This window comes from Podarcis erhardii (genome assembly GCF_964252035.2).
Source record: "Podarcis erhardii genome assembly, chromosome: 2".
NCBI classification, from domain to species: domain Eukaryota; kingdom Metazoa; phylum Chordata; class Lepidosauria; order Squamata; family Lacertidae; genus Podarcis; species Podarcis erhardii.
Genome location: NC_138498.1, coordinates 90573621 through 90587913, shown reverse-complemented (window position 1 = coordinate 90587913; position 14293 = coordinate 90573621). Strand labels below are relative to the sequence as shown.

The following is a 14293-nucleotide window of genomic DNA, read 5'->3' as shown; positions in this document are numbered from 1 at the left end:
AAAGACAAACAAACACACAAATACAGTTACATACCCTAAGTTTCTTTACCCACTTTCATTGACTTCCCCCCACCCCCTCCTCTTACATCCCAATTCCAAAATTAATTCAGCAAGTTCTTACCTAACCTCTTAAAGATATTCACATTGCTTTTAAAAATTAAATTCTTTTGTTTATCTGTATTCAACTATCCAATTCTCTTATAATCATTAATTTCTTTTTTTTTAAGGTCGATCTAACTTCCCCTTCACAAATTTTCCCTTTATTATATTAATTATAGGTCACATTGACCAAGTAAAACAAAACATAACATTTTATAATTCTATTCCCTCCCCCCCCTGCCCCGGTTTCTGTCCCTTCCTAGACAAATGTCCAGAAAACAAACAAAAAATATTTCTAGCCCGGATTCCTCACGTCCGAGGCGTCTGATTCTCTGTCAGTCCCTCTCTGCCAGTTATATTGGTAGTCCTCTTTGATGGTCCTAAGACCCCGAAGGAGTTCAGTCAGAGTCAGATCATATTTTCTTTCATTCAGAATGTTGAAGAGTGTTTGCTGCGAAAGGCCATCTAGTTTTCCATACTCAAGAGAAAAGTCCCAATCATATTGCTTTGTTCTTTCTAGTTTTAATATTCCAAGTACTCCAGGGGCTTCTCTCTTCTTCTTTCTCATCTTTCGCAGGTCTGTAATCCAAAGGTCTTCTTGCTCATACTCTAACGCTGCAGATTCCTGGTTGATATTTTCCACTTGTAGTGTCTGAACTCCTTCTTTTTTCTCTGTCAATTCCAAAGGCATCTCTTCCTGCTCAGCTGCAGAATTTTTATCATACATCTCCTTTGTGCATTCAGCAGAGCCGTTTGTTTCAGGATTCAAGGTCATAAAAACTTTACCCAGAGCCACACTCTGCTCCCGCAGGATTCCCACGAGAAAGAACATTTTTTCTATCTCCGCCAGTAATTTTCCCTCTGCAGCCATTGTAATGTCACTAATTCCCCCTAGGGGGCTTTCAGTTATTTAGTAGTCCTTTTCCAACAATCTGTTACTTTGTTATTATCAATACTTTGTTTCCAATCGCCTCAGTCCAAATGTATCAGCTTTAATTCCAAGAGTTATTAAATAGCAAAATTCTTTACTTTGTCCGCCCGTTTGACAGCTTCTTTGACAGCTGTCAAACTCCTTTCACTTCTTCCTCCGGGACCCAAATAGGACACTCCCGGGTTTTTTGGGGGGGATACACACAAAGTTCCAAATTCCCTTTCTCTCCAGCACAAAAATCTTGTTCTATCAAATTTGTGAGAAACTTTTAAATCTTCAAAACAGTATTCATTCCGCCTTAATTCTCCGTTCCTTGCTTTGAAACGTCTATAAGTAGAGGGGGTGCGGACTTCCCTTTAACACATCCCCCGATCGTGCCGAATTCACAGGATAAAATTTTTAAAGTCCAAATTCCACTACTCACGGGTCCTTTGTTATCCAGTCCAAATTTTGGGAAGAAAGTCAGCGCTCTCCGGCCATGGCTTGCGGCTTCGCTCTACTGAGGTAGCGGTCTACTCTCAGCACCACGCCACTCTCCGTACCCTCTCCGCAGCCTTTAAAAAGGCTCTTCGTGGGTCGGGGAGGGCGCTTAAGGTGCCCACCGAGTCACCAAGTCCGCAGGCTTCCGCGCCTGCGGTTTCTGAGGGTCCCCGTGTCGCCGGCACGGCAAGACCCGTCCTCAGCAGAGCCGATTCCCTCCGGAGCTCGGAGGGAATCCGCCATTAGCCGTTCGCGCTAACCCGGAAGTCCTTAACTGACATTTTAATGTTCTGTATTCAATGGCTGCCTTGAAAAAAAATAGTGCCCTTGTTTATACTGAAACTGATATTTAATGATATAAACAATTTTCTGCTGCTATCATAATATTTTCAGATGGCAGTTTTATGGATTACAATATTTCATAGTGAAATGTTATCTTAAAATGTTGTGAGTCAACTTGGGAGGGTTAACTCTGAAAAGTGGCTTGTAAATAAGTAAATTATCACCTGTCTTCCCCCTACCTCCAGCCACTAGTCACAATGAAACCAAAGGCCAAAAAACAGTAGAAGGCACATGTAGAATTCAGCCCCTCTCAGCAAGCCTCCCTCCAAAGCATATCACCTGTACTGCCGATTACCCTAGGATGAACAGTTGGACTTAGCAAATTCTACTAACACTAAAAAATAAAGCAAAGTTATTCACAAACTAACAGCAGCCACAATAGGGAATCCAAGTGCTACAGGTGACGGCATCTAGTTAGCATTTTCTCAGACTTGTCAGAAACATTCTCCTTCCAGACAGGCAACTGAAGATACAGAAGCCCCCTTTTCTCACATTCCAAAAGCATGTAAAATCTTTGGGACCTGCCACAAAATACTTCAGCTGTTCCACAGCCCCTCCCACCTTCACACCCTGCTTGACCACTGTTGGAAACCACTGTTGGAAACGGCTGGATCATTGATCTAATCTTGCAGGCATCTTCTTATGTTCAGTTCAAGAATTAAATACTCTGCCAAGTCAGCTCTCTTAGCAAAATGCTTGGGCTTTCTTGTCATCTGAACGCCAGCTCAGATACCAAAGACGAGAGACACATGAAGTAAATAAAAAGACCCAGTGCAATGACCCAACAGCAGAAATGCATTCTTTTATCTGGAAGAGGAAATAAGAAAGAGAAGTCTTGGATGATCAAAATGAGTGAACATCGGAAAGAGTTTTGGAGCAGTCCATCGCAATAAAAGGTTGAAGGATAAGGGATGAGGCCACATTCTGTAAACCATATTACAGACCCACTGGTATATAGAGCAGGAAATGTCCAAAACTTGCCATGGGTGATAGCAAACGCTGTATCATGTAGGACAGGTATAGCTCAACTGTGGTCCTCTAGACATTGCTGGACTACAGCACCCATCATCCCAGCCCACTGGCTGGGACTCCCAACAACTTCTGGAGGGCCACTGGTTAGCCACCTCTGATTTAGGACAACTTGCTGCCGGAACTGAAGCCCTCACATCAGGCCCACCAGCAAAACACCATCCATGTAGATCATGTGATCCTGACTCAAGCAGCAAGTTTCCTTCACAGTTAGCAAGTCCTGCCTCATGTACCCTGGGAACACCACTGTAAGCACTCCCCTTTGGTTGCCAACTGGCTCGTCTTCAACTGGGAGTGGCTATTTAGATCAAGAGCCAGCTTTACGGCAGAGCACCAGCCTTGAGTTAGTATGTACTGCAACTATTTAAATCCAGGGCACGATAATATGGAAATTGCCCAAATTATACACAAACGGCTGACAATTAGCATACAGCAGCATGTGTTGTGACAGTTGCATCACTGTTCAAAGCGAAGCACTTAAGACCGAAAATGCCGAATACAACAAACAGATACACAAGACCAAAGATCAATTCCCAGTCCCAAAAATACCCCTTTTCAGAAGGTCTGACAATGATCCAAGAAGCAGCATGGATCTATTTAAAGTAGGGATGGGGAGCCTTAGGGCCAGGGGAGAAACAAGACCCTCCAGATCTCTCCGTTCATAGAATGATAGCGTTGGAAGGGACCCCAAGAATCTTCTAATCCAACCTCATGCAACACAGGAATCCATTCAGCTCTCAGGATTCGACCCATGTCATACCACCTGCCCCCCAGCCTTCCCTAGGCTGTCTCCATGCCCTCAAGTCATGGGTGTAGCCAAGAGGGGACAGGGAGGGGCAGCTGCCCCCCCCCAAATCAAGTAAATCAATACAAAATAACTACCATATTTTTCTGTATATAAGACTAGGTTTTTTTAATCAAAAAATTAGGTTTAAAATTGGGGCTCATCTTATACATGGGTAGTGTTGAGGGGTATTTTCTTAATTTGAAGTCCAAAAAATAGGGGGTGTCATACATGGGAGCATCTTATACACAGAAAAAATACGGTAACTGAGGTTCCCCCCCCCCCAAAAAAACATAAAACCTGACACCCCTCCAACATAATTCCTGGCTACCCTCACGCCTTGAGTACTTTGGCAGGCTAGGATGTGCCCTTTAACTCTGATAACACTTTGGTTGCCTGAGTAGAGACATGGGGGTGAGGTATAGAAATGTCTGACTGTTGAATGGCTAGGAACTGGAAAGGTAATAATCACCTCTGCTGCCCCGCCTCCTTGTGCCTCTGACCACGCCCATGGCTGGCATAGAGAGTTGGGGTGGAAAAGGTTCCCCTCTCCTGCTTAAAAGCATCTGGGAGATGAAGGGGTGGAACTCACCTTGAAGGTGACTCAACCAGTCTTAATTCTGCTGCTCAAAAGAGTTCCCAGGTGCTTCAGTGCTTCAATTAATATTGTGCTTAGTGTGTACATTCTGATTATTTTTATTCAGAAGCTTTCCAAGTGTGCTCTGGGAAGAGGAAATAAATCTGAAAGCGTTTCTTCTCAATATAAAATTTAACTGTATTTAACAGAGGAAAGACCAGATCCCCATAGCTATCCCTAGTCTTAAAGCTACATAGCCCTTTTAGAACTAACACACTCTCTCTCTCTCTCTCTCTCTCACACACACACACACACACACAGAGAGAGAGAGAGAGAGAGAGAGAGAGAGAGGAAGGAACACTGCAAGCTACTCGACTACTCACAATGAAATAACCGCTGACTGAAACACAACATTATGGCAACAGCAGCAGATTAAGAAGCTTCCTGTAGGAACTACTACAGGATATCCAAGAACAATTATATGGGATAATATGTTCTCTTTCATTTTAATCTGTCAGATCTTGCCTCTATTGAAGTTAATGGGAAAATTTCCACCAACATGCAAGAGTTCCCAGATTTCATCCTGTCTATTTTGGCAAGGGACATCAAACTGCAGCCCTAGAGACTCAAATATCTGTAAAATGGTCTAGTCTAATGCCAACCTTCCCATCACAGAGGGTGATACCCAATGTTAATCGGAGTATGGATCAGCTCTGTCAGAGCCACTGAAATCAATACACGCTTAAGTCATTTGATTGGGTGGGTCTATTTCATGTGTGACTTAGTTGGATAACATCCAAAACTATTCATTACAAGGACTGTGGTGCTTACACAGATAGTCTTCTCTTGGTTTTACTCTGGTACTTCCATGCCTATATGTGTCATATGATTTTATTTATGGATTTAAAAAAAAAAAAAATAGTTTTATTTTATTATGTGAACATATACTGCATGAAACTAATATTTTCAAAGGCCACCCAATGACCATTTACTGAAGGATGGGCTAGAACGAATAACGTAATAGACATGCACCACCTTAAAAGTTGTTTTCTAATACTTCATTAAATCCTTACACACACACTCAATGTAATGTAGGCTTCCAAAAAACAAAACAAAATCGAACTACTTAATAGCATACATATCGTCTTATGACATTATGTCACAATCACAGGAGGAGCACCAATGGTTGGTGCAGATGGTAGAGCTCACCATTAACTTTGCCATCAAACACCCCCACCCCAAATCTTTTGCTGGCACTACTCACCATTCAGCACTGAACATGCACATGCAAAGCTAACCAGACTACTTGCCCTTTCAGCATCAGTCCATCAGTAATCCATGGATTAGCAAAACAGACGTAAACACTGATACTTCATGTCATGTCAGTCCCATAGTAAACACTACAATGTATGGGGTGAAGTCCGCACCATGTTTCACGTTTATATTGCTAATGGGCTTTGATTTTATCAATGAATGAGAAGGAAGAGAGTTCTGTTTTTCTAAATGCTTGATAAAAACCAAGAATGCAATGTGGTGCGTGGGTTTTATGTTGCACTTCGGGGTGTTGCTTAATGGACAAGAGGAGAGAGATGAGGCTGTGGCAGAAAACAACAGGCCGGATCCCACCAGATTAGAGCCAAACCTTCATCCAAGGGTGTGTCGTCCATAGGTACTGGTGTGGAAGCAGAACAGATACCCAAGCTTCCTTCCTCCCTGTGCAGAGCCTCCAGGACCCATCAGCTGAGATTGCTTGTCCTCAGCCCTACCCATTCCCCTGGGTTGTGTAACCTAAGAGCTAAGGAAGGCAACGAAAGGGGGGGTGCTCTGTGTAGTTTTAAAAAATAAATAAAAGATAGGCTTAAGACACAGGCATATGAAGAAATGCAGACCCTTTCGTCTTAAATGCTATTTGACGTGGTGGAAAAGGCACCACATCAAGAAGCATCATTCTACATATGGGAGATATACATACACACATATATATAAATCGACGCCTACATACTCCATCTATGCAGATGCAAATCTAGCCAGCCACATACTGTATCTGTTATATACAGATGGGTGCCCCCGCCTACACCGAAATGGGGCTTTAATCGAAGGAAGGCACCATTTATCAAGCGATTTCGCGAGAAGGCTCCAGACCTCGCCGTGGCGAAGATTTTTTACTTTTCTTTTTTCTTTTAAAGTGAAGCTCTTACTCCGGACCGAGACTGTTAAAAATCCACCATTCACACAACTGCAATGCAGCTTTTACTACCCCCCCCCCCGCGATTCCCACCCCCCAACCGCACGACCTCTGCTGTCCACAAAAGCGAGCCATCGGCAGCCAGGGCTTGCTCGGACAACGCAAGGGCTTTCACAATAAGATTAGCGGTGCATAATAAGATTTATAACAATGAAAATGGGAGGGCGGCAGGAGAGAAAGGAGGAGGGGAGGGAGGCTGGGGGAGGGGAGGAAAGGGAACCGGGTGAAAGAGAGAGAGAGAAAGAGAGGTACAGCTTCCACTCACCTTTTACTTGAGTTTCATAGTCTGCTATGATCTCTTTGTCTTTCTTGAACTTGGCTTGAGATGACATCTTCGGGAAGATCTACCAAGATCCCAAGGATATTTTCCCCCCCACCCTCCTCTCCTCTTATCTTTTCTTTTAGGAGGAGCAGAAAGTCTCTCCCTCGGCTTGGTCTGCTCCGCCGGATCAGCTTTGCAGCCTTCTCCGTTTTTCACTTTGCTGCAAAGACAACACAGCTCCTCTTCTTCGCTCCCTTCCCCGGCATTTGCCTTCCGCGACCGGCGATCAAGCGGCAGCAGCAGCAGCTTCGGAGAAGAAGAAGAGGAAGAAGAAGAACCTGGCAGATCCAATAATCTACAGCTATTGCCCTTGTACTAACAAGAGGAGTGAATGAAGCGCCGGGGGTGCGGGTGGGGGGAGAGAGGGAGGAGGAGGAGGAGGAGGGTGTGTCACCTGCACCCAAGTAGCCTTCAAAGAGACGGGCTGTGTTGGAGAGGACGATTTAAAAAAAAGAAAGAGAAGGCGGCGATCCAATCAATCAATCAATCAATCAATCAATCAATGCACAGCCAAGCCCTGGAAGCAGCTGAGGGGAGGGGAGGGGCAGATCAGAGAAGAAAAAGCAGCAGCACACGCAAAGGTTCCTCCTTCCTTAGCATGCAGGCAAACCCCGAGCAAGGAGGAGCGGCGTGAAAAGCTCTCTGGCTGTAATCCAAGGGAAGGTCAGGTTGCAAACGGGGATCGCAGCCCCGGCTCCGCCTCGACCCACAGACATACACGCCCCCCCCCCCCCTTTCCAAGCAGGCTCGAGGCTCCCGATGCCGAACGGGGAAGGTGACAGGCGGCGAGGGGTGGGGATGGGGGGGAGCGAGCGCCCGAAGTTAGTTTGGCTGCTGCGAATGCATTGGCTCCGGTCTGCGGCGCCGGTGCACGGAGCTGCTTTTGACTGCGGGCTTGAATTAAGTTCGCTCCGCGTCACGCACAGGCCAGGCCCCGCCCCCCGCATTTTGTAACCACGGGCACTTTGCAGCCTGCAGGGCGCTTCGGCTCACTGCAAGGGGCAGGGAAATCGGCAGCAGCCCCGCCAGCAAAGCAAAACAAACAAAAACGTGCAAGGCGGGGGGAGATCTGCGGGAGCAGTCCTGTCTCACAGCAGCGCCTGGCCTCCTCTCCTGCGGAAATAAAAGATTTGGAGGGACGGGTAAATTCGAGCGGGAGGCAAATTGGGTCTAGAATGATTTACATTTTAAAGAAATTGCCTTGATCTCACTATTTGACAGAGGATTCTTTTTTTTTAGCACCGAGCAGCGTAATAGTTTCCAAGTTAGCTTCGTGCAAAGTTTAGGGCGAGGGGAGGGAGGGCGAAATCAAATTCTGTGTTGCTTTGCCCTATAGGTGGTTCCAGGTAGGAAGCTGAGATCGCAAGCAGTCGTCAGCTTTTCCGGGTGCACGCTTGGCACGTTAGCTTCCACACTGCTGCGGGCGGTTCTTGGCATTTTTTGTCCCACCCCTCCATCACTTCTTTCCCCGCCCTTTTCCCTATTCTGGCAATGGGTGCCCACTATTGGCGCTGTAAGTTATTGACAATGCAGCAGATCCACAGTGCGGTCGTGGGCATGCTTGCTGAGAAGTAAGCCCTGCAAAGTTTAGTGGGACTTCCTTATTTCCTGTGTTACCTGACCAGTCTGGTGCCAGAGGGTATCGAATAAATGCCTGATTTTGCTGAGCGAGGGACTCCTGGGCCTTTGGCGTACCACAGCTGGATGGATCTGGCCTGTGAACCACAAGTTTACCACCCCTGGTAAATAGGCTAAAGAATGCAAAAAGGGTCGTGCTGGATCTAGCCAAAGACCCATTTGATCCCACAGGAAGCCCACAAGCAGAAATGCTGTCTTACAGTATAATCCTCAAAGTAAGCGCCAGTGAATACAGTGCCACTTACCTCCGTGTGAATAAGATTGCAGCCTTGCTTGCTATAGCTATACAGTGGTACCTCAGGTTAAGTACTTAATTCGTTCTGGAGGTCCGCTCTTAACCTGAAACTGTTCTTAACCTGAAGCACCACTTTAGTTAATGGGGCCTCCTGCTGCCACTGTGCCGCCGGAGCATGATTTCTGTTCTCATCCTAAAGCAAAGTTCTTAACCTGAGGTACTATTTCTGGGTTAGCGGATACTGTAACCTGAAGCGTATGTAACCCAAGGTACCACTGTATTGCACACAGAAAACTGAAGTTAAGAAACAGTGGGTGCTTCCAGACTATTGATATTTTGGGGTGGCATTCAGTCACATACTGATTAAGAATGAGGTTTTGCAATTATACTGGATTAGGAGGTCTTGCACAGCAAAACCACTTCCCCAACAGGCTTTTGGTAATAAAGTGATGGGAAAACACACTGGGAAATGGGGGAATAACACTTGTTCGGACCCAATGTAATCTAGTCTGCCCTCAAATAAATCAGGAAGAATGCTCGTTAAGCAGGTCATCTGGAGGCACCCAGTGAATTACTGCAGGCCATATAATGAGTCCAAGGAAGAAGTGCCATTTGAACCCAGATACAAGGGCAACCCCCTCTCAACTGGGACTACATGCTTTCAGAAATTAATCTTATGTGCGACTCTTGTGCTTCCACAATGATACACAGAAGTGAATCTCACTGTGTTTGATGGAATTTACTCCCTGCATAGGATTGCAGCCACGAGAACCTTTGCGTACACACTATACATTTAAAGTGCATTCACACTCCAAATGATCCTGGGTACAGTGGTACCTCGGGTTACGAACAGTCCTGCTTACAAAAGCTTCAGGTTATTCCACAAGCCCAGAAGTAGGTGTACCGGGTTGTGAACTTTGCCCCAGGATACGAACGCAACCCACTTTTTGGGCCACAGGAGGCCTATGTAGGGAAGGCGTGCCTTGGGTTAAGAAGGCTTCAGGTTAAGAACAGACTTCCGATGTGAAGGGAACATATTAAGTTCATAACCCAAGGTACCACTGTATTGTAGTTTACCCCTCAAAGAGCTACAATTCCCAGGTCTCTTTAAAAACCACAGTTCCCAGGATTCTTTGGGAGAAGTCATGTGCTTTAAATGTGCCTTAAATGTACAGCTATTTAGTTCTTCCAACCCCCCCAAGGCAATTTATTTCTGCACTGTTACGATTTACACTTATTTATGCTGTCAAGATAAGTGAAATCATTTTAAGACACTTTAAATTCAAAAGTGCAATGGAAATTCTGAATAATTATTAAAGATTTAAAAATATCAAGCCAACTGTGAAGCACATACGAATGATCATTTGATTTTAAAGGAAAACTTATGCATACTTAACTCTTTTGGATGGTATCCAACATGTGAAATGTATTCCAGGAAGGCAGATAGGCATACATGCATTTATAAGCTATCCATTGCTACTGTGTTTGTTTGCATTTGTGGTCATTTTGAATTACAATGCCATCTTCCTCCTTCCACCTCCATCCTCACTATAATGTATGCTGAATATTTAATTATTACAAAGAGCAGGAAAGTGATGTTGCTTCATAAAAACTAAGCCAGACATGGAAAATCATAGACCCTGACTATAACAACCAAATGTGTACAGGTGAAAGAGTCTGATCACATATTGCAATCTACTCTGGAGTAATGTATTCTGTGTCTTCATATGTTTAATAGGAAAAGTTAATTATATTTCTTAATTAAAATAACAAAAAGGGGATAATAAAACATTACCCACCACAAACGTCATAATGAATGTGTGCCCATTACAGTGGTACCTCGGGTTAAGTACTTAATTTGTTCTGGAGGTCTGTTCTTAACCTGAAACTGTTCTTAATCTGAAGCACCACTTTAGCTAATGGGGCCTCCTGCTGCCGCTGCGCCGCCGGAGCACAATTTCTGTTCTCATCCTGAAGCAAAGTTCTTAACCTGAAGCACTATTTCTGGGTTAGCAGAGTCTGTAACCTGAAGCGTATGTAACCAGAGGTACCACTGTAGTGCCCATGTCCAAAGCCCACCCTTTAAAAAACATGCTGAAGGTATCTACAACTATGGTGACTGCACAACCCTTCTGTTTCTCTTAGAAGTATTTATGCAGCCTGAGAAAAGATGGAAGGACCACAGGGAACATACAGGTTCACAACGATAGGGAAACAGTGCTGTGTGGATGCACTGTATCAAGTTAAAGAAGTGTGGCAATCCCACATTTAACACCGAGTGTGGAAGCACCCTTAATGTTGGGTGAACTTCAAATCAACTCAGCAGTTATGAGCTTTCATGGTGAGTGTCCAGGGGGGAAAATATATTCTTTTATTTGAAGTATTTTTACCCTACTCTTTTTTTTTTAAAAAAAAGGCTTCCACAACAGTCTACAATAATATAAAAAGTTGCTTTTCTCAGCTTACAACAGAATACAAATCTAATCTATTTTTGAGGCTGATGGTCTGCTGAAGCCTTTTGCTTCTTTTGCAGGGGCAGGAGTCATCCCTCTCACCAGGTCGTCCCTGCCTGTGGCTGGTGAGGGTTGGGTTCTTTAATTCCTCTCAATAACCTGCACTGCTAAGAAATTTTGCTACTTGCTTAATAATTAAAAATTGTACCCCTCCACCCAATGAAATGATAGACAAGAGACTCAGGAGACTGCCCTGGAAGGGACTGTGTAATAACAGTGTTATATCACACTGTATATCAGTGTTTCCTGATATAAACTGCTGTTAAAAAGAAAAATTGACACTGACTCCACCTCTTAGTTATTACAAGGGCAGTATCTGTCATTTACAGGAATTGTGTTATATGCATCCCTTTAAAAGTTTTGAAGGTAAGGCATTAAGGTGTGACAGAGAAAAAGCTTTCTTGTATTTGGGAATATTTCAAAGCCAGGCAGCTAAAAAAATTAGAGTAGTTTCTAAATTAAGAACAAGTAGCACCATCCGCACATTTAGGCATAGACTTTGAATAAGAAAATGAGATGAAAGGGGGTTGGGAGGGAGGAGGGGGGAAACAAACCCAGAATTTTTTCTGTTTTTTAAAGGTTCTCTTCCAGCTTGCAATTCTGGCATGAGCACATTCATTTCACCTTATCATACTGCTCCCTGAGAATTGTAGTTCTCAGCACCAGCTTTAGCAGAGAGATGCTTGGAAATTCAGCTCCACACAAACACAACACACCGCCAACAAAAACAAACATATGCAGGACTTGAAGAGGGTTTAACATGTAGATAGGAAACAAAAAATGTGTATAAGAAACAACTGAAAGAACTAACCACAACAGTGAACATATGCACCTGACAAAAAGGCTGCTTAGTTGAGTCACATAGTTCACAACAATAAATAAGAGTTTCATCGAGAATGGTAAACATTAAGGAACTTTGTAGTTCTACAAAGGAGCTGGCTGTGTAGTTCATTCATATAGTTTCATAGCAATCAAAGATAGTTTCAATGAGAACAAGGGGTTTAGCATTAAATAACTTTTGTCCACACTCTTACAATACAGCTGGCTTTGACGTTCACATAGTTTCACAGCGAAGCCAAATACACATGACATTAGCTACAATCCATTTGTAGCCTGCAGTTTCTTGAGAAATACTCCTGTTTGACGCATTTGCCCACTAACCAGCTTTCATCCAATGTGAAAACGAGCCGTGTGACTCAGCTACATTCATCACAATAATACGTTTTGAATGCGTTATAAACATGCAACGCCATGTGGCGCCAGAGAGCAAAAAGGAATTTATATTATATTTTTACATAGGCTTTTTTTTGGGGTAACGATTTAATTTCTGACTTACTTATAGCATTTTTAACCTGTGCCTAGATTCACCCATGGTTAAGATGAAGTGTGTACATTTGAGACAGCCATCGCACATGAGTAGATGACAGCTTCAATGAGGCACACGGAAACAAATTAGGTAGTACATATTGGGTGAAGACATCTCTGTTCCATCTCTGGTGTGTACAGCAATGTAAAAAATGCAGCTTGAAATGTAGCAGGAGGAAAGAACCTTGCAGCATTTTAAGTCACTGACGTGTACATAGCCTCAGTAAGAGCAAGGGAGTTTCCATTTAATAAAATGTTGCACATACATCTACAGATCAACTGGCTAGGCAAGTGATGTGATGAATGCTGACTGCGTATGTGCAGATGTAACCAAAATGAAACATAACTTGGAGAGGAAATAGCTCAATACAAAATATATTTAACAAAGCATTACAAGCTGAACAAATTCTTTTTCTGAATTAAAGAATGACGAACTCTGGCAACCTGATTATTTCTCATGTACTGACTCCAGGTTTAAGGCATGAAAAATATTTGTGTGCAAGACCCTATAGAGCTGGAGAATCAGAGTTAATAGCTTGACCTGAATGGATCACAAACCCAATTCAGTTTTGTTAATTTTTTTAATTTTTTGGATAGAAATTTATATCCCACTCGTCACTATGTGGGTCTCAACTATGATATGGTAAAGATTACCTGCACCATATTCACATTGCCAAATAGCAATTTTAGAACTGGAGAGAACAGCAGACTGCGACAACTAAGACAGTACTGGATGGGAGACAGAATTAATATATTAGCACAGGATGGGACAGGTTAAAAATGTGGGAGACCCTATCCAAGATAAATGCTTTTGTAATGCATTAGCTCTCCAGCACTAATATTAAGATGCAACTTCTCATGCGTCCCATTGACGGCAACAGACTTGATTCTCCCCTTCTCTAGGTCTGTAAATTCTCAATAGTATTTTTGCTTAATCTTTGCCTCTGCAATATAATAGGGAAATCAAAGCACAACGGTTGTATTGCAAAACACTATAGGAATTTGAACCGGAGGCTTTTCTCTTGGGCATGGTAGGCCAAATGATTCCAAAGAAAGATAGAACATTTTTTATGTATGCAACAACAGCAGCAAGAATTCTCTTGGCAAAGTATTGGAAGACTAAAGAACTACCTACTCTGGAAGAATGGCAGATCAAGGTGACTGAATTTATGGGACTGGCAGAGATGACCGGCAGAATTCGTGACCAGAGGAGAGAGACAGTGGAAGAGGACTGGGAAAAATTTAAAACTTATCTTAAAAATTGTTGTAAAATTTCGGAATGTTAAGATGTCAAGGGATTTGATATAAAGAATTACAGCTGTAAAAATTTAAGATTAAGAAAATTTTAAAGAGAATTAAATATAAAATTGGATGAAGGATTGCTAAAAAATTTTAAAACAAGGATGCAGTGAAGGGGAGGTATGGGGAAGTCGTGTTATGTTTGTTTGTTTTTTGTTTGTGTTGTAAAATTAATAAAAATTATTTTTTTAAAAAAAAAAACACTATAGGAATTTGGTCCTGTGATGAAGATTGGTTATTTCACCAGTTTTGTTTGTCCATTCCTTCATCAGATCAGACCTCAAGGATCAGGCTATCATAGCATAGCCCTGCTCTGTTTTGCAAGAAAAAAAAAATCTCTGTGAAAGAATCTCAACTACAAGCACTAGAGCAGATGTCTTTTCAAAGACATTAGAAAGCAGCTACCACTCCACGTAGACAATGCTGGGTTAAAC

General features: G+C 43.1%; 1 protein-coding gene across 3 annotated transcripts in view; it reads right to left on the bottom strand.

Annotated features, from left to right (window-relative positions):
* Positions 1–7701, bottom strand: part of SRGAP3 (SLIT-ROBO Rho GTPase activating protein 3) — a 186715-nt gene extending 179014 nt beyond the window's left edge. For 2 of the 3 annotated variants that reach the window (XM_081852399.1, XM_081852400.1), the window contains exon 1: positions 6753–7694. In XM_081852399.1, the coding sequence (XP_081708525.1) occupies positions 6753–6819 (67 nt within the window). In that variant the 5' untranslated portion in view covers positions 6820–7694. Of the gene's footprint in view, positions 1–6752 lie in introns of all 3 variants that reach the window. The other variant, XR_014154050.1, reaches the window with a different exon arrangement.
* Positions 7702–14293: the final 6592 nt, after the last annotated feature.